Raw genomic sequence first — 26,772 nt, forward strand, 5'->3', positions numbered from 1 at the left:
ACTAAAATCTAGCCAAGTTGTAATCAAAAAAGCTATTAATGAGGTGCAATCAAAAATGGAGGCTCTCACTGCTAGGATAAATGAGGCAGAAGAAAGAATTAGTGATATAGAGGACCAAATGACAGAGAATAAAGAAGCTGAGCAAAAGAGGGACAAACAGCTACTGGACCACGAGGGAAGAATTCGAGAGATAAGTGACACCATAAGACTAAACAACATTAGAATAATTGGGATTCCAGAAGAAGAAGAAAGAGAGAGGGGAGCAGAACGTATACTGGAGAGAATTACTGAGGAGAATTTCCCCAATATGGCAAAGGGAACAAGCATCAAAATTCAGGAGGTTCAGAGAACACCCTCAAAATCAGTAAGAATAGGCCCACACCCCGTCACCTAATAGTAAAATTTACAAGTGTTAGTGACAAAGAGAAAATCCTGAAAGCAGCCTGGGAAAAGAAATCTGTAACATACAATGGTAAAAATATTAGATTGGCAGCTGACTTATTCACAGAACCCTGGCAGGCCAGAAAGAGCTTGCATGATATTTTCAGAGCACTAAACGAGAAAACATGCAGCCAAGAATACTATATCCAGCTAGGCTATCATTGAAAATAGAAGGAGAGATTAAAGGCTTCCAGGACAAACAAAAACTGAAAGAATTTGCAAACACCAAACCAGCTCTACAGGAAATATTGAAAGGGGTCCTCTACGCAAAGAGAGAGCCTAAAAGTAGTAGATCAGAAAGGAACAGAGACAATATACAGTAACAGTCACCTACAGGCAATACAATGGCACTAAATTCTTATCTCTCAATAGTTACCCTGAAAGTTAATGGGCTAAATCCCCCAATCAAAAGACACAGGGTATCAGAATGGATAAAAAAACAAAACCCATCTATATGTTGCCTCCAAGAAACTCATTTTAAGCCCGAAACCACTTCAAGATTTAAAGTGAGGGGATGGAAAAGAATTTACCATGCTAATGGACATCAGAAGAAAGCAGGAATGGCAATCCTTATATCAGATCAATTAGATTTTAAGCCAAAGACTATAATAAGAGATGAGGAAGGACACTATATCATACTCAAAGGGTCTGTCCAACAAGAAGATCTAACAATTTTAAATATCTATGCCCCCAACGTGGGAGCAGCCAACTATATAAACCAATTAATAACAAGATCAAAGAAATACATCAACAATAATACAATAATAGTAGGGGACTTTAACACTCCCCTCACTGAAATGGACAGATCATCCAAGCAAAAGATCAGTAAGGAAATAAAGGCCTTAAACGACACACTGGATCAGATGGACATCACAGATATATTCAGAACATTTCATCCCAAAGCAACAGAATACACATTCTTCTCTAGTGCACATGGAACATTCTCCAGAATAGATCACATCCTTGATCCTAAATCAGGACTCAACCGGTATCAAAAGATTGGGATCATTCCCTGCATATTTTCAGACCACAATGCTCTGAAGCTAGAACTCAACCACAAGAGGAAGTTTGGAAAGAACCCAAATACATGGAGACTAAACAGCATTCTTCTAAAGAATGAATGGGTCAACCGGGAAATTAAAGAAGAATTGAAAAAAATAATGGAAACACATGATAATGAAAATACAACGGTTCAAAATCTGTAGGACACAGCAAAGGCAGACCTGAGAGGAAAATATATAGCGGTACAAGCCTTTCTCAAGAAACAAGAAAGGTCTCAGGTACACAACCTAACTCTACACCTAAAGGAGCTGAAGAAAGAACAAGAAAGAAACCCTAAGCCCAACAGGAGAAGAGAAATCATAAAGATCAGAGCAGATATCAATGAAATAGAAACCAAAAAAACAATAGAGCAAATCAACGAAACTAGGAACTGGTTCTTTGAAAGAATTAATAAAATTGATAAACCCCTGGCCAGACTTATCAAAAAGAAAAGAGAAAGGACCCAAATAAATCAAATCATGAATGAAAGAGGAGAGATCACAACTAACACCAAAGAAATACAAACTATTATAAGAACATACTATGAGCAACTCTACGCCAACAAATTTGACAATCTGGAAGAAATGGATGCATTCCTAGAAACATATCAACTACCACAACTGAACCAGGAAGAAATAGAAAGCCTGAATAGACCCATAACCAGTAAGGAGATTGAAACAGTCATTAAAAATCTCCAAAAAAAACAAAAGCCCAGGGCCAAACGGCTTCCCGGGGGAATTCTACCAAACATTTAAAGAACTCATTCCTATTCTCCTGAAACTGTTCCAAAAAATAGAAATGGAAGGAAAACTTCCAAACTCATTTTATGAGGCCAGCATCACCTTGATCCCAAAACCAGACAAGGATCCCATCAAAAAAGAGAGCTATAGACCAATATCCTTGATGAACACAATGCGAAAATTCTCACCAAAATACTAGCCAATAGGATTCAACAGTACATTCAAAGGATTATTCACCACGACCAAGTGGGATTTATTCCAGGGATGCAAGGTTGGTTCAACATCCGCAAATCAGTCAATGTGATACAACACATCAATAAAAGAAAGAACAAGAACCATATGATACTCTCAATAGATGCTGAAAAAGCATTTGACAAAGTACAGCATCCCTTCCTGATCAAAACTCTTCAAAGTGTAGGGATAGAGGGCACATACCTCAATATCATCAAAGCCATCTATGAAAAACCCACCGCAAATATCATTCTCAATGGAGAAAAACTGAAAGCTTTTCCGCTAAGGTCAGGAACACAGCAGGGATGTCCATTATCACCACTGCGATTCAACATAGTACTAGAAGTCCTAGCCTCAGCAATTAGACAACAAAAGGAAATTAAAGGCATCCAAATCGGCAAAGAAGAAGTCAAATTATCTCTCTTCACAGATGATATGATACTATATGTGGAAAAACCAAAAGACTCCACTCCAAAACTGCTAGAACTTGTACAGGAATTCAGTAAAGTGTCAGGATATAAAATCAATGCACAGAAATCAGTTGCATTTCTCTACACCAACAACAAGACAGAAAAAAGAGAAATAAGGAGTCAGTCCCATTTACAATTGCACCCCAAACCATAAGATACCTAGGAATAAACCTAACCAAAGAGGCACAGAATTTATACTCAGAAAATTATAAAGTACTCATGAAAGAAATTGAGGAATACACAAAGAAATGGAAAAGTGTTCCATGCTCCTGGATTGGAAGAATAAATATTGTGAAAATGTCTATGCTACCTAAAGCAATCTACACATTTAATGCAATTCCTATCAAAGTACCATCCATCTTTTTCAAAGAAATGGAACAAATAATTCTAAAATTTCTATGGAACCAGAAAAGACCTCGAATAGCCAAAGGGATATTGAAAAAGAAAGCCAAAGTTGGTGGCATCACAATTCCGGACTTCAAGCTCTATTACAAAGCTGTCATCATCAAGACAGCATGGTACTGGCACAAAAACAGACACATAGATCAATGGAACAGAATAGAGAGCCCAGAAATAGACCCTCAAATCTATGGTCAACTAATCTTCGACAAAGCAGGAAAGAATGTCCAATGGAAAAAAGACAGCCTCTTCAATAAATGGTGTTGGGAAAATTGGACAGCCACATGCAGAAAAATAAAATTGGACCATTTCCTTACACCACACAGGAAAATAGACTCAAAATGGATGACGGACCTCAATGTGAGAAAGGAATCCATCAAAATCTTTGAGGAGAACACAGGCATCAACCTCTTCGACCTCGGCCGCAGCAACATCTTCCTAGGAACATCGCCAAAGGCAAGGGAAGCAAGGGCAAAAATGAACTATTGGGATTTCATCAAGATCAAAAGCTTTTGCACGGCAAAGGAAACAGTTAACAAAACCAAAAGACAACTGACAGAATGGGAGAAGATATTTGCAAACGACATATCAGATAAAGGACTAGTGTCCAAAATCTATAAAAAACTTGGCAAACTCAACACCCAAAGAACAAATAATCCAATCAAGAAATGGGCAGAGGACATGAACAGACATTTCTGCAAAGAAGACATCCAGATGGCCAACAGACACATGAAAAAGTGCTCCATATCACTCGGCATCAGGGAAATACAAATCAAAACCACAATGAGATATCACCTCACACCAGTCAGAATGGCTAAAATCAACAAGTCAGGAAATGACAGATGCTGGCGAGGATGCGGAGAAAGGGGAACCCTCCTACAATCTTGGTGGGAATGCAAGCTGGTGCAACCACTCTGGAAAACAGCATGGAGGTTCCTAAAAATGTGCAAAATAGAACTACCCTATGACCCAGCAATTGCACTACTGGGTATGTACCCTAAAGATACAACTGTAGTGATCCGAAGGGGCACGTGCATCCGAATGTTTATAGCAGCAATGTCTACAATAGCCAAACTCTGGAAAGAACCTAGATGTCCGTCCACAGATGAATGGATCAAGAAGAGGTGGTATATATACACAAAGGAATACTACGCAGCCATCAAAAAAAATGAAATCTTGCCATTTGTGACAGCATGGATGGAATTAGAGCGTATCATGCTTAGCGAAATAAGTCAAGCAGAGAAAGACAACTATCATATGATCTCCCTGATATGAGGAAGTGGTGATGCAACATGGGGGCTTAAGGGGGTAGGAGAAGAACCAATGAAACAAGATGGGATTGGGAGGGAGACAAACCATAAGTGACTCGTAATCTCACAAAACAAACTGAGGGTTGCTGGGAGGAGGGGGGTTGGGGTTATGGACATTGGGGAGGGTATGTGCTTTGGTGAGTGCTGTGAAGTGTGTAAACCTGGCGATTCACAGACCTGTACCCCTGGGCATAAAAATATATGTTTATAAAAAATTTTTAAAAAAATTTGAAAACTGAGGGGCAAGCAGCTCTCAGTGGTTCTGACAACCAATCATTTATTTTTAACTTGTACAGTAATAGGCAACTATTCACTGTATGAGCCAAGTATTTAAGATTAAATTCAGATCTTTTGCAAAAAATTCTATACCTGATACAAAAGGCAATGAAAAACTGAATACAACTGACAGTACTTTGTGTAATTGATAAAACCAAGACAAAAGAATCTCATCTGCTATCTATTTAGGTGGTTAATAAATGTTAATTTTATCCAATTATGCCAATTTCACATACTGCCTAATCTTAGAGAAAACCTTTAAGACATAGTATTTATTCAGTTACAGCTGATCTTTGATCAACACAGGGTGAGGGGTGCCAAACCACCATACATTCAAAATTCTGTATAACTTCTGACTCCCCCCAAAACTGAACTAATCGCCTACAATTAACTGAAAGCCTCACTAATAACATAAACAGTGAGCATACATTTTGTGTTATATGTATTATATACTATATTCATAAAATAAAGTAAGCTAGAGAAAAAAGTTATTAAGAAACTTATGAGAAAGAAAAAATACATTTATATTACTGCACTGTATTTACTGAAAAAAATCCACATATAAATGAACCTACACAGTTCAAATCCAGGATCAACTATACTATTCAACTATAGTTCAAGGATCAACTATACTATAGTTCAAGGGATCAACTATACTATTTATTTCCCAATCCTTGATTTCAACATGGCGAGATCCATTTCAAAATCCTTCAAAATTCAGCTTACTCTAAGTTCAAGCCCACAACCTTCAGCCTAGCTTTCCAGATTCTGGCTGAACTGTCCATCCAGGCTCAGAGCAGGTGAAGGCAAAGTATTCAGAGTGCAGAACAGTAATGAGTGAGTGAATTAGACTCCTCGGCCTTGGGGCCAGGGGGTGCAAGGGAGTATGACTACACTGTAGTGACACTGTTTGAGTTCAACTACTTGTCATTTGCCAAGAGTGTGGATTCTGGAGAGTGATGAATGACCTGTTCTCAGGGAAGCTGGCAATCCAGACCTTCAGATATAATCTTCCAATTTTTAAGTGTGGAAAACTCATTTAAATATAAAGTACAGGGTCTCCTGGGTGGCTCATTTGGTTAAACATCTGCCTACAAGCCCCGTGTTGGGCTCTCTGCTCAGCAGAGAGTCTGCTTCTTCCCTTCTTCTATGCTTTCTCTTGGTCACATTCCCTCTCAAGTAAAATAAACAAAATCTTTTAAAAAAAGAAAAAAATATATATATAATTTATAGATAGATAGATAGATAATATGTATCAACCAAGTGTAGGACTAGCCAAACTAAATGTATCCCCAAGTAACAAGCAGACACCCTCACCACTACACAGAGAAAACTGATGTGACCAAAGGCCACTGGCTACTCCATTTTTCCAAATGGTCAGGGACAGCCTGCCAGTCATCTGGTTTCTGAGATGCACTAGACTTCCTGTCACACTCCCACTGGAAGTTCTTCCATTTGCCAAGTCCATCAGGGGCAGCTCAGGCAGCTCTGCAAAGAGCTTTGTCCTGAAAGCCTTCCTTCACTTGTTTAGGCTTTGGGAATCACTGGGCACATAAGCATGAATATCCTGTATTTGTATGTTAACTGTGTTGATTACAGTTCACTACTTGGTGAATGCCTAAGTCATGAATGGAACAGAGGAGTCTGAGAAAAGGCTCTGGGTAAGATGTGCCACACCTCCAAAATCAGGGCTAGATACGACCTAACACCACCAGGGCAGCTCCAGAACAAGCAAAGACAATGAGTCCATCCTGCAAGAGCTAGGAAAAAATTTCAGGACTCACCTCATCCCTCGTTGTCAGAAGCCCTGGGGCCATATTCCTGGTCAGCTTAGTGCTCTTCCTAGAGAAGAGTCAAGTTCCAAGGCAGAGCTGAGGAAAGAGAACAGAGGTGAAGGGGCGCTTGGGAGAAGTACCCTTCCATTAGCCTCCCAGTTCAGCAGGGGTGAGTAAAGATAGGGAAGGCAGGTTGCAGGGGTCATCAGAGCTGCTCATTTTTAACCAGTATCCAGAAAAGGGTGGGGGGAGATCCTAGAGCCAGATCAGCAATAGGCTGTCCCAACCCCCAGTTGAGAATTGAAGCCTTCAGCCCCCTGCAGGTAGATAAGACTTTTCTCACTGTGGGGATTCTATTAAGAAGGAAAGGGCCTCAGAGTACCCATAGGACAGCACTCACACTGACAGCCAAAATCACTTATCATAGGGAAAACAGAAACTCACCATCCACATCTGCCCTAAAGCCAAAGGACAAGTCCCAGGAAATCCAAACAGAAGGAGTGCTACAGGTCTCCAAAGAATGTAGACCCGGGGGTAAGTTAGGCAGGGTGGGTGCCATCATTCTGGCTGTTCCCCCCCCATTTATATGTCCAAGATTGAGTTCTCAAGATTTTAAATGCGACTTGAGATTTAAGAAGGGGCAGTCAGCAAATGGCCCAGGACTTCAACAAGCCAATGTCACAAAGAAATTATTAAGAGGGGAGACTTTCCTTAATGAAAAGACTAGATAATCATTCTTCAGATGTGATTATACGCTTCACACAAATGAACCGAAAGCATTTTGGGGATCACAAAGGACAATTTAAAATGAACTGTATTGTGAACACTGTTAGCTGTGATCATGATATTCAGCATATGGGGAAAACAAGTCATTATTAAGAAATAGTGAAGTGTGCACCTGGGTGGCTCAGTTGGTTAAGCGACTGCCTTTGGCTCAGGTCATGATCCTGGAATCTTGGGGTTGAGCAGGGAGTCTGCTTCTCCTTCTGTCTTCCCCCTTCTCGTGCTTTCTCTCTCTCTCAAATAAATAAATAAAATCTTTAAAAAAAAAAAAAAGGTGAAGTACTGGAGGGGTGAATTGACATGTGTGTAATCTTTTCAAAATGTGAAACTTTCAACAAGTTAACAGCATAAAAGGAGAGAGAGCTCTTATAGAAAGGACTTTCGAGACCCAGCAACCAAAGGCAATGTGTTTTAGCAGTTTTGAGCAATCCAGGAAATATGAACACTGTTTGGATGTCAGAGACCAGTAAAGAAGTGACATTAATTTTTTCAGGCACAGGTTAAGAACAGGCTGTGCTGATGGCCTCAGCAGGTAACTGTGGGTAGGCTTTAAAAAAAAGTGGAAAAGCCACCACTCATATACACTGCTTAGTGCTGAGAAAGCAGATGCTGTCCCTGAAGAATAGGAACAAAGCAAGGATGTCCCCCTCTCACCTCTCCTACAAATTTCACACCTGAAGTACTAGTTAATATAAGACAAAAGAAGAAATAAAAGGTACATATGTTGGGTAAGAAGAAGCAATAATAACTTTGCAAATGACCTAATTATTTAGAAAATACCAAAGAATCAATAAATTTCTGGCACTAACAAGTGAGTAAATCAAGGCTGCAGATACAAGATTAATATACAAAAATCAATTGCTGGGGTACCTCAGTGCCTCAGTCAGTGTCTGACCAGCTCAGGTCATGATCCCAGTGTCCTGGGATCGAGCCCTGCATTAGGCCCCCTGCTCAGTGGACAGCTTGCTTCTCCCTCTCCCTCTGTTGTTCCCCCTGCTTGTGTGTGCTCTCTCTTGCTCTCTCTCTCTCTCTCTGTCAAACAAATAAAATCTTTAAAAAAGAGATAAGGTCATGACTTTAAAGAGCAGAAAACATAGCTGACTTTCCCAACACACAGAAACAGACACAGAATTAGACAAAATGAACAATCAGAGGAATATATCCCACATGAAAGAACAGAACAAAATCACAGCAAAAGAGCTAACAAAGCAGTGATAATACGCCTCAGAAAGAATTTAAAGTAATGGTCATCAAGTTACTGAACTTGAGAAAGGAGTGGAGGACTTCAGTGAGACCCTTGACAAAGACATAGAAAACATAAAAAAGAACTAATTAGAGATGAAGAACTTAATAACTAAAATTAAAAATACACCAGAGAGAATAAATAGTAGACTAGAACAAGCAGAAGAATATATCAATGACCTGGAGGACAGGAATGGAAAGCAAGCTCAATAGGAAGAAGAAAAAATAGTAATGAAAAGTGAAAACAGACTTAGAAAACTCAGGAACACCATCAAGAGTAGTAACATTTGCATTATAGGGATCCCAGAAGAGCAAAGAGAAAAGGGAGCATAAAATTTCTTTGAAGAAACAATGGCTGAGAACTTCCTGAATCTGGGGGATGAAAGAAATCCAGACCCAGGAGGTACAGAGAGTCTCCCACAAAATAAACGTAAGGAGATCCACACTAAAACACATAGTAATTAAAATAGCAAAAAGAAGTGAATAAGAGAGAATTTTAAAAGCATCAAGAGAGGGGCACCTGGGTGGCTCAGTGGGTTAAAGCCTCTGCCTTCAGCTCAAGTCATGATCCCAGGATCCTGGGATCGAGCCCCACATCGGGCTCTCTGCTCAGCAGGAAGCCTGCTTCCTCCTCTCTCTCTGCCTGCCTCTCTGCCTGCTTGTGATCTCTGTCTGTCAAATAAATAAATAAAACCTTTAAAAAAAAAAAGCATCAAGAAAAAAAAAACAGTTACACATAAGGAAACCCCATCGGGCTATCAGCTGATTTTTCAGCAGAAATTCTGCAGGACAGAGACAGTGACATGATATGTTCAAAGTGCTAAAAGGAAAAAATGTGCAACTAAGAATATTCAATCTGGCAAGACTATCATTCAGAATAAAAGAAGCAATAAAGAGTTTACCAGATAAACAAAAGTGAAAGAAATTCATGACCACTAAACCGGCCCCACAAGAAACATTAAAGGGGGCTTTATGAGTGGAAACAAAAGACCATAAGCATGATTGAGAAAAGTAGGAAGCATAAAAGCAGTAAAATTAGGTATATTTATAAATATCAGTCAAGGGAGAGGGGCCTGGGTGACTCAGTTGAATGACCAACTCTTGATTTGGACTAAGCTCATAATCTCAGGGTCAGAAGATTATGACTATGATTATGCACTCAATGCAGAATCTGCCTGTTCCTCTCCCTCTGCTCCTCCCCACAGTGATACACTCTCTCTCAAACAAAAAAAAATAAATTCTTTAAAAAAGATTAGTCAAGGAATTCACAAAATAAAAAGATGTAAAGTATGTCACCATACATCTAAAACATGGCAGGGAGAGGAAAAAAGAATCAGTTCAAACTTAAGTGACCATCAACATAATAAAACTGCTATATATATAATATATTATATATATAACCTAATGGTAATCACAAATGAAGAGCCAATAACAGATAAGCAAAAAAACAGAGTAATCCAAGTTTATCTCTAAAGAAAGCCAGCAAACTGTAAGAGACAAAAAGAAAAAAGGAACAGACAAGAACTACAAAAACAACTGGAAAAGAAGTAACAAAACAGTAATAAACACATACATAGTACTAAACACCTTGAAGGTAAATGGACCAAATGTAACAATCAAAAGACACCTGGTAGGGGCGCCTGGGTGGCTCAGTTGGTTAAGCAACTGTCTTCGGCTCGGGTCATGATCCTGGAGTCCCGGGATCGAGTCCCACATCGGGCTCCCTGCTCACCAGAAGTCTGCTTCTCCCCCTGACTTCTCTTCTCTCATGCTCTCTCTCTTTCATGGTTTCTCTCTGCCTCTCAAGTAAATAAATAAAATATTTTTTTAAAAAAGACCCATGGTGGCATTATGGATAAAAAAGCAAAACCCATCTATATGTTGTCCACAAGAGCCTCATTTCAGACCCAAAGACACATGCAGAGTGAAAGTTAAGAGATGGAAAGGCACTTATCATGCAAATGGAAGTGATAAGAGAGCCAGAGTAGCAATATATAAATTGGACAAAATAGACTGTAAAACAGACTATATATCAAGATACAAAAAAGGACACTATATAATCATAAAAGGAACAATCCAACACAAAGATATAACAATTATAAATATCTGTGACCCAATACAGGAACACCCAAATACATAAAACACCTAATGATAAACATAAAGGAAATAATAGTAATAGTAGTACAGGACCTTAACAGCCCACCTTGGTAGATAGATCAACCAAACAGAAGTCAACAAGGAATCAGTGGCTTTGAATGACACATTTGGCCTGATGGATCTAACAGATATATTCAGAACATTTCATCCTAAAACAATACAAATTCTTTACAAGTACACATAGAACAGTCTCTAAAAGAGATCACATGTTTGGCCACAAAACAACTTGCAACAAATTCAAGAAGATCAAAATCATACCATGCATCTTTTAGGACCACAATGCTATGAAACTAGAAATCAGCCACAAGAAGAAAATCTGGAAAGAGTATAAATATATGTGAGTTAAATAACATGCTGCTAAATAATGAATAGGTCCACCAGGAAATCAAAGAGGAAGTAAAAAAACAAATGGGAAAAATACAATGGCCCAAAGGTGGTTCTGAGAGGGAATTATACAGCAGTATAGGCCAACCCCAAGAAACAAGAAAAATCTCAAATGAATAACTTAACCTTACACCTAAAGGAGATAGAAAAAGAACAAACAAAACCCAAAGCCAGTAGAAGGAAAGAAATAATAAATATTACAGCGGAAATAAATAAAACAGAAGCTACAAAACCAAACCAAATAAAAACTCGATAGGACAGATCAATGAAATCGGCATCTGGTTCCTTTGGGGAGAAAAAAATAAAATTGATAAAAAGACTGGTCAAAAAAGAAATGAGCAGACTCAAACATAATCAGAAATGAGAGAGGAGAGAAAGCACAACTGACAATACAGAAATACAAAATTATGAAAAATCATTTGCCAACAAACTGGACAACCCAGAAGAACTAGACAAATTCCTAGAAACATATAGCTTGGGTGCCTGGGTGGCTCAGTGGGTTAAAGCCTCTGCCTTCGGCTCAGGTCATGATCCCAGGGTCTTGGGATCGAGCCCCACATCGGGCTCTCTGCTCAGCGGGGAGCCTGCTTCCCTTCCTCTCTCCTTGTAATCTGTCTATGAAATAAAATAAAATCTTTAAAAAAGAAAGAAAGAAAGAAACAAACAAACAAACATATAGCTTACTGAAACTGAAGCAGGAAGAAATAGAAAATTTAAACAGACTGATTACCATCAGTGAAAAAATTTAATCACTAATAAAAGCCTCCCAATCAACAAAAGTCCAGGACCAGACAGCTTCACAGGTGAATTCTACCAAACATTTAAAGGAGAGTATGATTTTCAAACAACAATAACAACATGGTGGAGGAGTAGGGGGCCCTATTTCAACCGACTGACCTGGATATCTGCCAGACAACTCTGAACACCCATGAAATCAGCCTGAGATGTAAGAAGATCTATCAGGATCCATACCAACAGAGTATCTCTGGCAGCAGGTTCTGAGGTATGAAATGGGGAGCCACAATTCTGTGGACAGATATTGGAAGATAAACGGAAGGGGGAGGGAGCTGCCATAAGCACTGGCACTGGGAAGCTGAAGTAACACAGAAGCATAAAAGATCCTGCACTGGGAAGCTGAAGTAACACAGGAGCATAAAAGATCCTGCACTGGGGGCCTGGGCACAGACTCAGACTGGCAGCCACTGGGAAAGAACTTTAGGGCAGTGCCCCCCAGGCTGAAACCTGGAGCTGCCAGGGTGTGCATATGACCTGGGAGTGGCTGGTGGTTTTAAAAGCACAAAGGGAAGAGATATGCCTGGACCCAGAGAAAGAGATGGGAGTGCCGCTGTGGGGCACACAACCCAGGCTGCTGCTGTTTTTAGCAGCACAGACAAAAATGGAGTCAGTGTGACATGGAGGGCTTTCTGGAGAACAGTTTGAGACAGAAGTTTGGACACAGTCACTTCTGCTCTGACTCTTGGAAGGGACACAGAAACCCACCAGGGAAAGCCACCAGAGAACAAGAGCCCCCCGACCCCCAAACTGGTTTTCACTGAGCCCATTCCCCACCACAGGAGGCAAGGCAATTCTGCCCTAACAGGGTTACCTAACAGCATGGCAGGCCCCTCCCTCCAGAAGACAGGCTAAAAGAACAAGAGGCCAGAAACCCTAAAGTCCCTATAAACAGGTACATTTTGCTTGGATTCTGGTCAATACTTTGGACTCTGTATATTCCCTCAACCATCCCTCAAAAGAATGACTAAGAGGAGGACCCCAACATAGGAAAAACTCAGAGACTGTGACCTCTGCCACAGAGCTATTGGATATGGACATAAGCGAGATGTCCGAAATAGAATTCAGGGTAATAATTATCCAGACAACGGCTAGGTTGGAGAAAACGACGAGTGGCAACAGTGAGAGCTGATCTGGCAGAACTTAAAAAATGTTATCAATAGATCCAATCTAATTAAATACTCTAACAGCTAGGGTAAATGAGGCAGAAGGTCAAATTAATGATCTAGAAGACAAACTGATAGAAAAGAAGGATCAGGAAGAGGCCTGGAACAAACCGCTTAGAGGCCATGAGAACAGAATCAGAGAAATGATGCTATCAAACATTCCAATGTCAGAATTATTGGGATCCCTGAAGGCGTGAAGAGAGACAGAACTATAAAATATAGTTGAGCAAATCCTAGATGCGAATTTCCCTAATCTGGGGAATGGAACAAGTGTTCGTGTCCCCGACGCAGAGAGGACACCCCCAAGATCAACAAGGGTAGAAAGACCTCCAGACATGTGATTGTGAAATTCATGAATCGTAAATTCAGAGAAAATGTCTTAAGGGAAGCTAGGGGGAAGAGATTTCTTATGGATAGTGGGAGAAACATCAGAATAATGTCAGACCTGTCCACAGAAACCTGGCAAGCCAGAAAGGGCCGGCAAGACACAGGGGACTCAATGAGAAGAACATTCAGCCAAGAATAATTTATCTGGCAAGGCTGACATTCAGAATACATTCTCTGGCAAGGAGAGATATAGAGATTTCAAGACCAGCAAAGACTAAAAGATCATGAGACCACCAAGCCAACACTACAAGAAATATTAAGGGGGGTTCTATACAAGAAGAAAAACCCCAAGAGTGATAAAGAACAGAAATTTACAGAGACAATCTATAGAAAAAAGGACTTCACAAGCAACATGATGACAATAAAAACATATCTTTCAATAATCACTCTCAACATGAACTGCCTAAATGCCCCCATAAACCAGCACAGGACTGGAGACTGGATTAAAAAACAGGACCAATCCATATGCTATCTACAAGAGATGCATTTTGAACCTAAAGATACATCCAGACTGAAAGTGAAGGAATGGAGAACCATCTTTCATGCCAACAGGCCTCAAAAGAAAGCTGGGATAGCAATTCTTGTATCAGACAAGTTAGATTTTAAGCTAAAGACTGTAGTCAGAGATATAGAAAGACACTACATAATTCTTAAAGGGTCTATCCACCAAGAAGATCCAACAGTTGTGAATATTTATGCCCCAAACATGGAAGCAGCCAACTACATAAGCCAACTGTTCATCAAAATAAGAAGAAACACATTGATAAGAATACGTTAATTGTAGGAGATCTTAACATGCCACTCTCAGGGACAGACAGATCACCTAAGCAAAAAATCAACAAAAAAACAACCCAAGAGCTTTGGATGACACATTGGACCCCGATGGACCTCATAAATATATACAGAACATTCCACCCTAAAACAATAGAATAGTCATTCTTCTCAAGCGCACATGGAACTTTCTCCAGAATAGACCACATACGGGGTCACAAATCTGGTCTCCACCAATACCAAAAGATTCAGATTATTCCCTGAATATTCTCAGACCACAGTGCTTTGAAACTGAAACTCAATCACAAGAAAAAGTTTGGAAGAAATTCAAACACTTGGAAGCTAAAGACCATCCCGCTCAAGAATGTTTGGGTCAGCCAGGAAATCAAAGAACTTGAACAATTCGTGGAAACCAATGAGATGAAGACACATCAGTCCAAAACCTATGGAATATGGCAAAGGTGGTCCCATGGGGGAAATACATAGCCATCCAAGCCTCAAGCCTCACTCCAAAAAAAAAAAAAAAAAAAAAAAAAAAAAATTCCTGAATACACAAACTCTCTTTACACCTTAAAGAACTGGAGAATCAACAACAAATTAAGTCAGCCCCATGCACAAGAAGGGACATAATTAAGAGGGGAGGAGAGATCAGTGAGTTAGAAACCAGAGTACAGGAGAATGCATCAACAAAACTAGAAGCTAATTCTTTGAAAGAATTAATAATATTGATAAACCACTGGCCAGACTAATCCAAAAGAAAAGAGAAAGGACCCAAATTAATGAAATTACGAATGAAAGGGGAGAGATCATGACTAAACCCAAAGGAACAGAAACAATAATTAGAAATTATTATCAACAACTGTATGCAATAAGTTAAGCAAACTGGAAGAAATGGATGCATTCCTGGAAACCTATAAACTTCCAAGACTGAAACGGGAAGAAATTGGCAACCTGAAAAGACCATTAACCAGTAATGAGATTGAAGCAGTGATTTAAAAACAAAAACAAAAAAGCCTCCCAAAAAACAAGAGTCCAGGACCTGATGGATTCCCTGGGGGAATTCTATCAAACATTCAAAGAAGAAATAATACCTCTTCTCCTGAAGCTGTTTCAAAAAATGGAAACAGAAGGAAAACTTCCAGACTCTTTCTATGAAGCCAGCATTACCCTGATCCCCCAAACCGGTCAAAAAGGATAATTTCAGACCAATTTCCCTGAGGAATATGGATGCCAAGATTCTCAACAAGATCCCAGCTAACAGGATCCAACAGTACATTAAAATGATTATCCACCATGACCAGATGGGGTTTATCCCTGGGATGCAAGTGTGGTTCAACTTTCACAAATAAATGTGATAGAACAAATCAATAAGAGAACAGAGAAGAACCATATGGTCCTCTCAATTGATGGAGAAAAAGCGTTTGACAAAATACAGCATGTTTTTCTGATTAAAACTCTTCAGAGTATAGGGATAGAGGGAACATTCCTCAACTTCATAAAATCTGTCTATGAAAAACCCACAACAAATATCATTCTCAGTGGGGAAGGCTATCAGCCTTCTCCCATTGAGATCAAGAACACGACAAGGATGCCCACTCTCGCCACTATAGTTCAATATAGCACTGGAAGTCATACAACAGCAATCAGACAACAAAAAGAAATAAAAGGTATTCAGATTGGCAAAGAAGTCGTCAAACTCTTTCTCTTCACAGATGACATGATACATTATGTGGAAAACCCAAGACTCCACCCCCAAATTACTAGAACTTATACAGCAATTCAGTAATGTGGCAGGATATAAAAACAATGCACAGAAATCCTTATACATTAACAATGAAACTGTAGAAAGGGAAATCAGAGAACCGATTCCACTTACATTAGCACCAAGAATCATGATACCTTGGAATAAACCTAACCAAAGAGGTAAAGGTTCTATACTAGAGAAACTACAGAACACTCGTGAAAGAAACTGAAGAAGACACATAAAGATGGAAAAGCATTCCATGCTCATGGATTGGAAGAATAAACATTGATAAAATGCCTATGCTGCCCAGTGCAATCTATACTTTCAACACCATCCTGATCAAAATGCCACCAGCATTTTTCAAAGTGCTGGAACAAACAATCCTAACATGTATGGAACCAGAAAAGACCCTCAATTGCCAAAGAAATGTTGAAAAAGAGAAACAAAACTAGGGGCATCACATTGCCTGATTTCCAGCTATATTACAAAGCTGTGATCATCAAGACAGGATGGTATTGGCACAAAAACAGACACACAGACCAACAGAACAGAGTAGAGAGCCCAGATTTGGACCCTCAATTCTATGGTCAAATAATCTTTAATAAAGCAAGAGAAAGTATCCTCTGTAAAAAAAAGACAGTCTCCTCAATAAATGATGCTGGGAAAATTGGACAGATATGTATAGAAAAATGAAATTCAACCACTCTTTTACACCACACACAAAGATAAACTCTAAATGGATAAAAGACCTCGTGAGACAGGAATCCGTCAAAATCCTAGAGAATAGGCAGTAACCTCTTTGACATCAGCCACAGCAACCTCTTTCAAGATGCGTCTCCAAAGACAAGGGAAACAAAAGCAAAAATGAACTGTTGGGACTTCATCAAGATAAAAAGCTTTTGCACAGCAAAGGAAACAGTCAACAAAGAGGCAACCCACAGAATGGGAGAAGATATTCGCAAATGGCACTACAAAGGGCTCATATCCAAGATCTATAAAGAACTTCTCAAACTCAACACCCCCAAAACAGATAATCAAGTCAAAAAATGAGAAGACATGAACAGACACTTCTCCAGTGAAGACATACAAATGGCTAACAGACACATGAAAAAATGTTCATTATCATTAGCCATCAGGGAAATTCAAATCAAAACCACATTGAGGGGGCACCTAGGTGGCTCAGTGGGTTAAGCCTCTGCCTTCGGCTCAGGTCATGATCCCAGGGTCCTGGGATGGAGCCCTGCATTGGGCTCTTTGCTCAGCAGGGAGCCTGCTTCCCCCTCTCTTTCTGCCTGTCTCTCTGCCTACTTGTGATCTCTGTCTGTCAAATAAAATCTTAAAAAAAAAAACAAAAAACCCACATTGAGATACCCACTTATACCAGTTAGAACAGCCAAAATTAAGAAGAAACAACAAATGTTGGAGAGGATGTGCAGAAAGGAGAACCCTCTTACACTGTTGGTGGGAATGTAAGTTGGTGCAGCCACTTTGGAAAACAGTGTGGAGATTCCTCATAAAGTTAAAACTAGAGCTACCCTTGATCCAGCAATTGCACTGGGTATATACCCCAAAGACACAGATGCAGTGAGAAGGGCCATCTGTACCCCAATATTCATAGTGGCAATGTCCACAATAGCCAAACCGTGGAAAGAGCCGAGGATGCCCTTCAACAGACAAATGGATAAAGATGATGTGGTCCATATACACAATGGAATATTACTCAGCCATCAGAAAGGATGTATACCCAGCTTTTGCATCAACATGGATGAAACTGAAGGAGATTATTCTAAGTGAAGTCAGTCAAGCAGAGAGAGTCAATTATCATATGGTTTCACTTACTTGTGGAACATTAGGAATAACATGGAGGACATTAGGAGAAGGAAAGGAAAAGTGAAGGGGGAAAATCAGAGGGGGAGATGAACCATGAGAGACTATAGACTCCAAGAAACAAACTGAGAGTTTTAGAGGGGAGGGAGTGGGGAAATGGGTGAACCTAGTGGCGGGTATTAAGGAGGGCACATAGTGCATGGAGTACTGGGTGCTGTATGTAAACAATGAATCATGGAACACTATATCAAAAACTAATGATGTATTTTATGGTGATTAACATATCACAATAAAATTTTTTTTAAATCCTCACCAAAAAAAAAAAAAAAAAGAAAGAAAAAAGAAAGAAAGAAAAAAAATACAGTATTTGCTTCATTGTGCGGTCTTTGTTTCTTTGACAAAAATCAGTTAACTATATTTATACGGGTCTTTTTCTGGGCTCTTAGACAGCATCTACTGTCACACCAGACCATCAGTCATGATTTCTGCAGCTTTGTAAAAAATCTTGAATTTGGAGATCATCCATCTTTCAACTTTCCTCCTTTTCAATATAGTGTTGGCTATCTAGGTCTTTTTTCTCCCACATAAGTTTTATAATCACTTTGTTGGCATCCACAAAATAACTTGGTGGCATTTTGATTGGCATTTCATTAAATCTCTAAGTTGAAATAAGTAGAACCAACATCTTCACAACATTAAGTTTTTCTATCCATGAGTATGTAAGTAACATCCAAATCATTTATTTGGTTATAACAGTATTCATTTGAATTTTTTAGCATTTTATGTAGAAGATCTGGTATATATCTTATTACATTTGTACCTAACAATTTTCCTTTTTCTTTTTTTTCCATTGGGCTAATGTAAATGATATTGTGTTTTCCATTTCATATTACACACTGTTCACTGATGGCATAGGGCAGGGTTGCATTTTGTATATTAAAATTTTGTCTTGCAAATTTGCTAAATTATGATTTTCATAAGTGCTTTTGTCAACTCTTTCGGATTTTCTACCCAATAAATAGCTCATATATGAAAAAAAATAAAATAATAAAGGAGAGTATTCTTCTCAAACTATTCCAAAAAATAATAGAGGAAGGAAGCTTCCAAATTCATTTATGAGTGCAAGATTACCCTGATACCAAAACCAGATAAAGACACCACAAAAAAGGGGGGGGGGACTACCAGTATTTCTAATGAACATAGATGCAAAAACCCTCAATAAAATACAGTATTTGCTTCATTGTGCTGTCTTTGTTTCTTTGACAAAAATCAGTTAACTATATTTATATGGGTCTTTTTCTGGGCTCTTAGACAGCATCTATTATCATACCAGATCATCAGTCATGATTTCTGCTGCTTTGTAAAAAATCTATTAGCAAACCAAATCCAACAATACATTATAAAAATCATTCACAACAATGAAGTGGGATTTATTCCTGGGCTGCAAAGATGGTTCAGTATTTGCAAATCATTCAACATAATATATCCCATCAATAAGAGAAAGCACAAAAACCATGTTCATTTCAATAGATGGAAATAAAGCATTTAACAAAGAATGACATCCATTCATGATAAAAAACCTTGATCAATGCAGTTTTAGAGGGAACATACCTCCACATAATAAAAGCCATATATGAAAAACCCACAGCTAACATCATACTTAATGGTGAAAAACTGAAAGCTTTCCCCCTAAGATCAAAAATATGAATGATCATCCTCATCACTTTTATTCAACATGATACTGGAAGTCCTAGCCACCAGACAAGAAATAATAGGCACCCAAATTGGTAAGGAAGACGTAAAACTTGCACAACTTGCAGATGACATGAGGCTATATAAAGAAAACCCTAAAGACTCCACTAAAACAACAAAACAAAAAACAAAAAACTTATAGTACTGATAAATGAATGCAGTATGGTCACAGGATATAAAATCAATATACAGAAATCCATTGCATTTCTACACGCTAATAACAAAGTAGCAGAAACAGAAATTAAGAAAATAATCCCATTTACAATTGCCTAAAAATTAATAAAACCAAGGAATAAACTAAACCAAGGAGGTAAAACACCTGTTCTTCGAAAACCATAAAACACTAATGAAAGAAACTGGAGATGATGCAAAAAAATGGGAAGATATTCCATGCTCATTGTTCAGAAGAATAATTATTGTTAAAATGTCCACACTACCCAAAGGAATTTACAGATTTAATGCAATCCCTACAAAAACACCAATAGCCTACTACAAAGCTGTAATAATCAGAACAGCACAGTAGGGGTGCCTGGGTGGCTCAGGTCATGATCCCAAGGTCCTGGGATCGAGCCCCACATCGGGCTCTCTACTCAGCAGGGAGCCGGCTTCCTCCTCTCTCTCTACCTGCCTCTTCACCTACTTGTGATATCTCTCTCTCTCTCTCTCTCTGTCAAATAAATAAATAAATAAATAGCACTGTACTGGCACAAAAGGCAGACACATAGATCTGAACAGCAGAAAAGAACACACAAAAATAAACCCATGACTGATGGTCAATTAATCTTCGACAAAGCAGGAAATAATATCCAATGGGAAAAAGTCTCTTCAACAAACGGTGCTGGGAAGACAACAGCTACATATGAAAGAATGAAACAGGATGACTTCTTCCACCATACACAAAAAAATAAACTCAAAATGGATTAAGAACCTAAATACGAGACCTGAAACCAAAAAAAAAATCCTGTTAAAAGAGCACAGGCAGTAATTTCTCTGACATCAGCAATAGCAACATTTTTCTAGATCCCGTCTCCTAAGGCAAAGGAAACAAAAGCAGAAATAAACTATTAGGACTATATCAAAATAAAAAGCTCTGCACAGCAAAGAAAACAACCAACAAACCTAAAAGACAATCCACTGCATGGAAATATATATTGGCAAGTGACACAGGCAATGAAGGGTTAGTAGGTAAAATATATAACTTATACAACACTACCAAAAACCTCTCAAATAATCCAATTACGAATAGAAGACAAGACCAGACATTTCTCCAAAGAAGACAACACATGAAAAGATGCTCAACATCACGGATCATCAGGGAAATGCAAATCAAAACCACAATGAGAGCCGCCTGGGTGGCTCAGTGGGTTAAGCCTCCGCATTCAGCTCGGGTCATGACCTCAGGGACCTGGGATCAAGCCCCACATCTGGCTCCCCGCTGAGGAGGGAGCCTGCTTCCCCCTTTCTCTCTGCCTGCCTACTTCTGATCTCTCTTTCTCTGTGTGTCAAGTAAATAAATAAAATATTAAAAACAAAAACAACAACAGCAAAATACCACCTCACACCTGTCAGAATGGCTAACACAAAAAATACAGGAAACAACAAGTACTGAGGAGGATGTGGAGAAAAAGGGAACCCTCTTGTACTGTTAGTGGGAACGCAAACTGGTGCAGCCACTGTGGGAAACAATATGGAGATCCCTCAAAGAAATAAAATGAAAACAGAACAGATGATGCAGTAATTTCACTATTGGGTATTTACCCAAAGAATATGAAAACAATAATTTAAACAGATATATGTACACCTATGTTTACTGCAGCATTACTTACAAAAGCAAAAATGTGGAAGCAACCTAATTATCCAATGACAGATGAATAGATGAATAAAGAAGATGTGACACACACACACATGGAATTACTCAACCATAAAGAAGAATGAAATATTGTCATTTACAACATGAATGGATCTAAAGGGTATACTGCTAAGTGAAATAAGCCAGTCAGAAAAAGACTTATACCGTAGGATTTCACTTGTATGTGGTATTTAAGAAACAAACAAACAAATGAAAAAAGAGACCAAAAGGCAAACTCTTAACTATAGAGAACAAACTGATGATTACCAGAGAAGCGGATAGGGAGATGGGTTAAACAGGTGAAGAGGATTAACAATACATTTATCCTGATAAGCACTGAATAACACCGAGAATTGCTGAACCACTATATATACACCTGAAACTAGTATAACACTGATGTTAATTGTATTGAAATTTTAAAAAGAGAAAGGCCCTCAAAATGGATTAAACACCTAAATGTGAAACTTGAAGCCATAAAATTCCTATGCTGTACATATTTTCATATTCTTTATGCTGTACTATACTGAAAACAGAGTCAGTAATTTCTTTTGACATCAGCTGTCAGTATTTTCCTAAATATGCCTCCTCAGGGAGGACTGAGTGGCTCAGTCGATTAAGCATCTGCCTTTGGCACAGGTCATGATCCCAGGATCCTGGGATCAAGTCCCACCTTGGGCTCTTTGCTCAGCAGTGACCCTTCTTCTCCCTCTGCCTACCACTCTTCCCTGGTTGTGTGCACACGCACATGCTCTCTCTCACTCTCTTTCTCTAACAAAATCTTAAAATAAATAAATATGCCTCCTCAGGCAAGAAAAACAAAAGCAATAACAAACTATTTGGACCACATTAAAATAAAAAGCTTCTGCACAGTAAAGGAAACCATCAACAAAACAAAAAGACAACTTTTACTGAATGGGGAGAAGAAATTTGCAAATGATATATCCAATAAGTGGCTAATATCCAAAATACATAAAGAACTTATACAACTCAACACCAAAAAACATTTAACTGGAAGAGGACCTGAACTGACCTTATTCCAAAGAATACAGATGGCCAACAGACACATGAAAAGATGCTCAACATCACTCATCAGGGAAATGCATATTAAAACTACAATGAAATATCACCTCACACCATTCAGAATGGCTAGTATTAAAAAGACAAGAAATAACAAGGGTTGTCAAAGATATGATGAAAAATGAAACTTCACACACTGTTGGTGGGAATATAAGTAGATACACTGGTACAACGACTGTGTAAAACAGTATGGAGTTTTCTAGAAAACTTAAAAATAAACCTACCATGTGATCCAGTAATTTATGACTGGGTATTTACACAAAGAAGATGAAAACACTAATTCAAAAAGATACATGCATCCCTATGTTTATTACAGCTTTATCTACAATAGCCAAGACATGGAAATAACTTGAGTGTCCATCAATAGATGAATGGATGAAGAACAAACAAAACAAACAAACCAAAACACAAAAAACAGACTCATAAACAGAACAAAATGGTGGTTGCCAGAAGGGAGGTGGTGGGGATATGGGCAAAAGAGAAAAAGGGGATTAAGAGGTACAAACTTCCAGTTATAAAATGAATAAGTCACAGAGCTGAAAAGTACAGCATAAGGAATAGTCAGTAATACTGTAATAACATTCTATAATGATAGATAATAACAACGCTTATCATGGTGAGCATGAGTAATGCATTGAGTTGTTGAGTGAATATGTTGTACACAAAGTAATAAAACTGTTAGTTACACTTTAGTAAATTTTTTTTTAAGATTTTATTTATTTATTTGACAGAGAGAGATCACAAGTAGATGGAGAGGCAGGCAGAGAGAGAGGGAAGCAGGCTTCCTGCTGAGCAGAGAGCCCGATATGGGACTTGATCCCAGGACCCTGAGATCATGACCTGAGCCGAAGGCAGCGGCTTAACCCACTGAGCCACCCAGGCGTCCCACACTTTAGTAAATTTTTATAAAACTCCTTATTTATAAGAGTTGCATATTGAAGTATTCACAGTTAAAATGATATCTGGGATTTGTGCAAAATACTTCATCAGAGAAAACCAAAAAGGAAGAAGAAGAGCAGAATGGCGACAACTGCTGAAGCCAATGAGGGGTGCAGGGATGCTCTTTCAATATTCTTGCTACATTGGGCTGTTTGTAAAATTTCCATAATAAATTTTAAATTTAATAATTCCATCTCCCTTCACACTCCAAAAAAATAAGGAAAGTAGATGAAACTTTAAAAGGCTGGGAATATGTGGACTGCAAACATGGGGTGGCCTGATTCCTGTTAATGTCCACAGGGGCGGAGAACCAGGATCAGAAGAAAATGAATGAATGTTTTTTAATCAGCATTAGAGGTATGAGACAGTCTTTAAAAATAGAGCACCTCAGGCACCTGGGTGGCTCAGTGGGTTAAGCCGCTGCCTTCGGCTCAGGTCATGATCTCAGGGTTCTGGGATCGAGTCCCGCATCGGGCTCTCTGCTCAGCAGGGAGCCTGCTTCCTCCTCTCTCTCTGCCTGCCTCTCCACCTACTTGTGTTCTGTCAAATAAATAAAAATAAAAATAAAATCTTTAAAAATAGAGCACCTCTTTTTAAACGTTAACTTTGGAAGTGAAGAACAGCTACCTCCAAGGTAAAAGTTATTTAATCCTCTACTGCCCCATTTACCGTTCTACACAATGAAAATTCTCCCACCTAATGTGCAAGGTGGCCGAGGAAATAAAAATGCGGCCAATACAAGACTACTGTTCTCAAAACAGCCTTTCTCCCCGTCTCTGTTTTGCTAGCACTGCCAAGGCCCTGAGCATACAGCAGAGGGAATGTATGGAGACGCTGAAAAGCTCCTGAATGAAGGCAGAGACTCGTGCCCCAGCAATGCGTCCAGCGTAGGCCAGGCTGCTTGGGAACCCGCCTGCAGCACTGAGCCCCGCGGGGAGTATTACACACACGAACACAAGTTAGTGGCACCCGCTGAGATGGACCGCCAGGCCCCCAGGAATTCTCCCCTCCCTAACAGGCAATTAATTACCCCCGACGTGGTGGGGGAGCGCGGATCGCTCCTGGGCCCGCCTGGGCACACCCGACGCGGTCCCCACGACAGGAGGCTCTCCCCGCCCGGAGACAGGCTAAACTGCCAAGCCCGCGGCGGGTCCACTTTCCAGAAGCATCAGCAGCAGGCAGGGAAGGGACGGACGGGCTCGGGGAGAGGGGGGGCGGGTTTTAGCGCAGACCCGCTCCGAGCTCAGGCTGAGCCGCCGCATACTGATCCGCTCCATGCGCATGGGGCTCAGTAAAAACGCACGTGAACGTTATCAATCACCCGGCACGCGTCAGACACACGTTTTGACTCTTTGCACACTCACAGCAGCTCCGGGAGGTTCCGGCCTTGCTCAGGATGAGTCGGTGAAAAAGAGGCCGCCCTGGATCTGAACTCTCCCCACGGGACAGCTGGGGGGTTCTGGGCGGGATGGGGGGGGCTCCAATGGCCAGCGTGGCACAGCCCCCGGACGGAGGCACTGCCCAAAGAGGCGCACACTCGGGGCTGCAGACTGACGGAGAAAGGACAGGGCTCTCGAGCCGCTGATCTGAGCCATGAACCCATGAGCTTCACAGCGACTTCGGGGCACGCTTGGGTTTCATTTTCTGGACGAAAGTTAAAACTAAGAACTTAGGTACGCAGGTCGGAACCTCCATTGCTTCTCCCACGTCCAGTAATCCCGGGGGCGAGCCGCGCCAGGGGCTGCGGGAGAGTGCCGTGGCCGCCGGACCCCCGTCCACTTGCGCCGCCCCAGCCTGCCCGAGGGGCCGCAGACGACAGCGGGGCGCAGCCCGCCGCCCGCGGCCCGGACCCCGCGGGACCCTTCCGGCGCCCTCAGGGGTCCGGGGCCGAGGCCGCTGACGCGAGTCTCTTGCCCCCGCTGCCGCCAACACCGAGGCAAAGCGGGGCGTGCGCCCCAGGCCGATCTTCCCCGCCAAGACCTGGGCGCAGGGGGCCAAAGGCCACGGGCATCACCGCGGTGCGCTGCGCCGCCCCACGCGCCCGCCGCCCGCGCGCCCCTCCGGGACCGGACCGGGACTCAGACCCGCGGACTGCGCGCGCCCGAGCTCCCGCCCGCAGCCGCCCCCAGGGGGCCGCCCGCCCTCCCGCGGCGCTCCGCACCTCCCGCGGCTGACTCGCTTACCGCCAGCGCTTCAGGACGGCCGCCACGGGCCAGGACGCCGGCCGGCACGCGACGGCCCTACCCAGACTGCCCCGCGGCGCGGGCCCGCCGGACCCACAGTGCCCCGGGCGAGGAGCTTCGATCCCCGCAGTGCCTCGGAGCACAGCGCGCCTGCGCTGACGCCTCACGACGCGCCTGGGCCGCGGGCGACCCCGTGTGGCAGCCGCCCGCGCCACTCCCTGCGCGCCTCAATTCCAGGGACTGATTGAGGCTTTCGCGGAAATGGTGAAGAATCGGGCAGTAAAATCAGACTTTCCCGTACAAGAGAAGGGTGGCTCGGTGAGCAGAGCATCCTTTTAATTTCTAGGGCCCTTGTGTTTCTTGCTTAATAATAAAGAAATGCCGACCTGGATGTGTGATTGTCCTCCAGCCTGCAGATTGAGCCGCGCTTACCCTTAAATCACTGCAAACTGAACGAACTTCCTAAAAAATAAACAATGCCAAACGTACTGGCATTGTTCTTTTTAAGAAGATACTGAAGCTCATAAAAAAAAAATAATTAGAGGAAAAACTTGTTAACTTTCAAAATAAAACTGCCAGGGGGCACTTGGGCGGCTCAGTTAGGGGGGGGGACTCTGGAGTTCGGCTCAGTCTGGATCTCAGCCCGAGAGTTCGAGCCCGGCGCGGGGCTGCAGGCTGTGGGCGGAGCCTCCTGGTCATCACACACCACCACATCACACCACACCACACCACATCACATCACACCACATCACATCACACCACACCACATCACACCACATCACATCACACCACATCACACCACACCACATCACACCACATCACACCACATCACATCACACCACATCACATCACACCACACCACACCACATCACATCACACCACATCACACCACACCACATCACACCACATCACATCACACCACACCACATCACACCACATCACACCACATCACACCACATCACACCACATCACATCACACCACACCACACCACACCACATCACACCACATCACACCACACCACATCACATCACATCA

The 26,772-nt window shown here is 41.1% G+C and overlaps 1 protein-coding gene across 26 annotated transcripts in view; it reads right to left on the bottom strand.

The window, feature by feature from the left end:
* The window catches only part of ZNF169 (zinc finger protein 169), a 60,729-nt gene extending 34,855 nt beyond the window's left edge, over positions 1-25,874 (bottom strand). For 5 of the 26 annotated variants that reach the window (XM_082694210.1, XM_082694202.1, XM_082694216.1 and 2 more), the window contains exons 1-2: positions 25,715-25,867; positions 6,693-6,779 (exon numbers count right to left, since the gene is read on the bottom strand). Coding sequence is in view for 10 of the 26 variants with exons in the window: in XM_082694223.1 (XP_082550349.1) it covers positions 6,693-6,725 (33 nt within the window). In the remaining 16 variants the exon portion in view is untranslated. Of the gene's footprint in view, positions 1-6,692; positions 6,780-7,581; positions 7,722-25,714 lie in introns of those variants that run through there. The other 21 variants (XM_082694203.1, XM_082694205.1, XM_082694214.1 and 18 more) reach the window with 11 other exon arrangements.
* Positions 25,875-26,772: the final 898 nt, after the last annotated feature.

This window comes from Mustela nivalis, assembly GCF_964662115.1.
Source record: "Mustela nivalis genome assembly, chromosome: 13".
NCBI classification, from domain to species: domain Eukaryota; kingdom Metazoa; phylum Chordata; class Mammalia; order Carnivora; family Mustelidae; genus Mustela; species Mustela nivalis.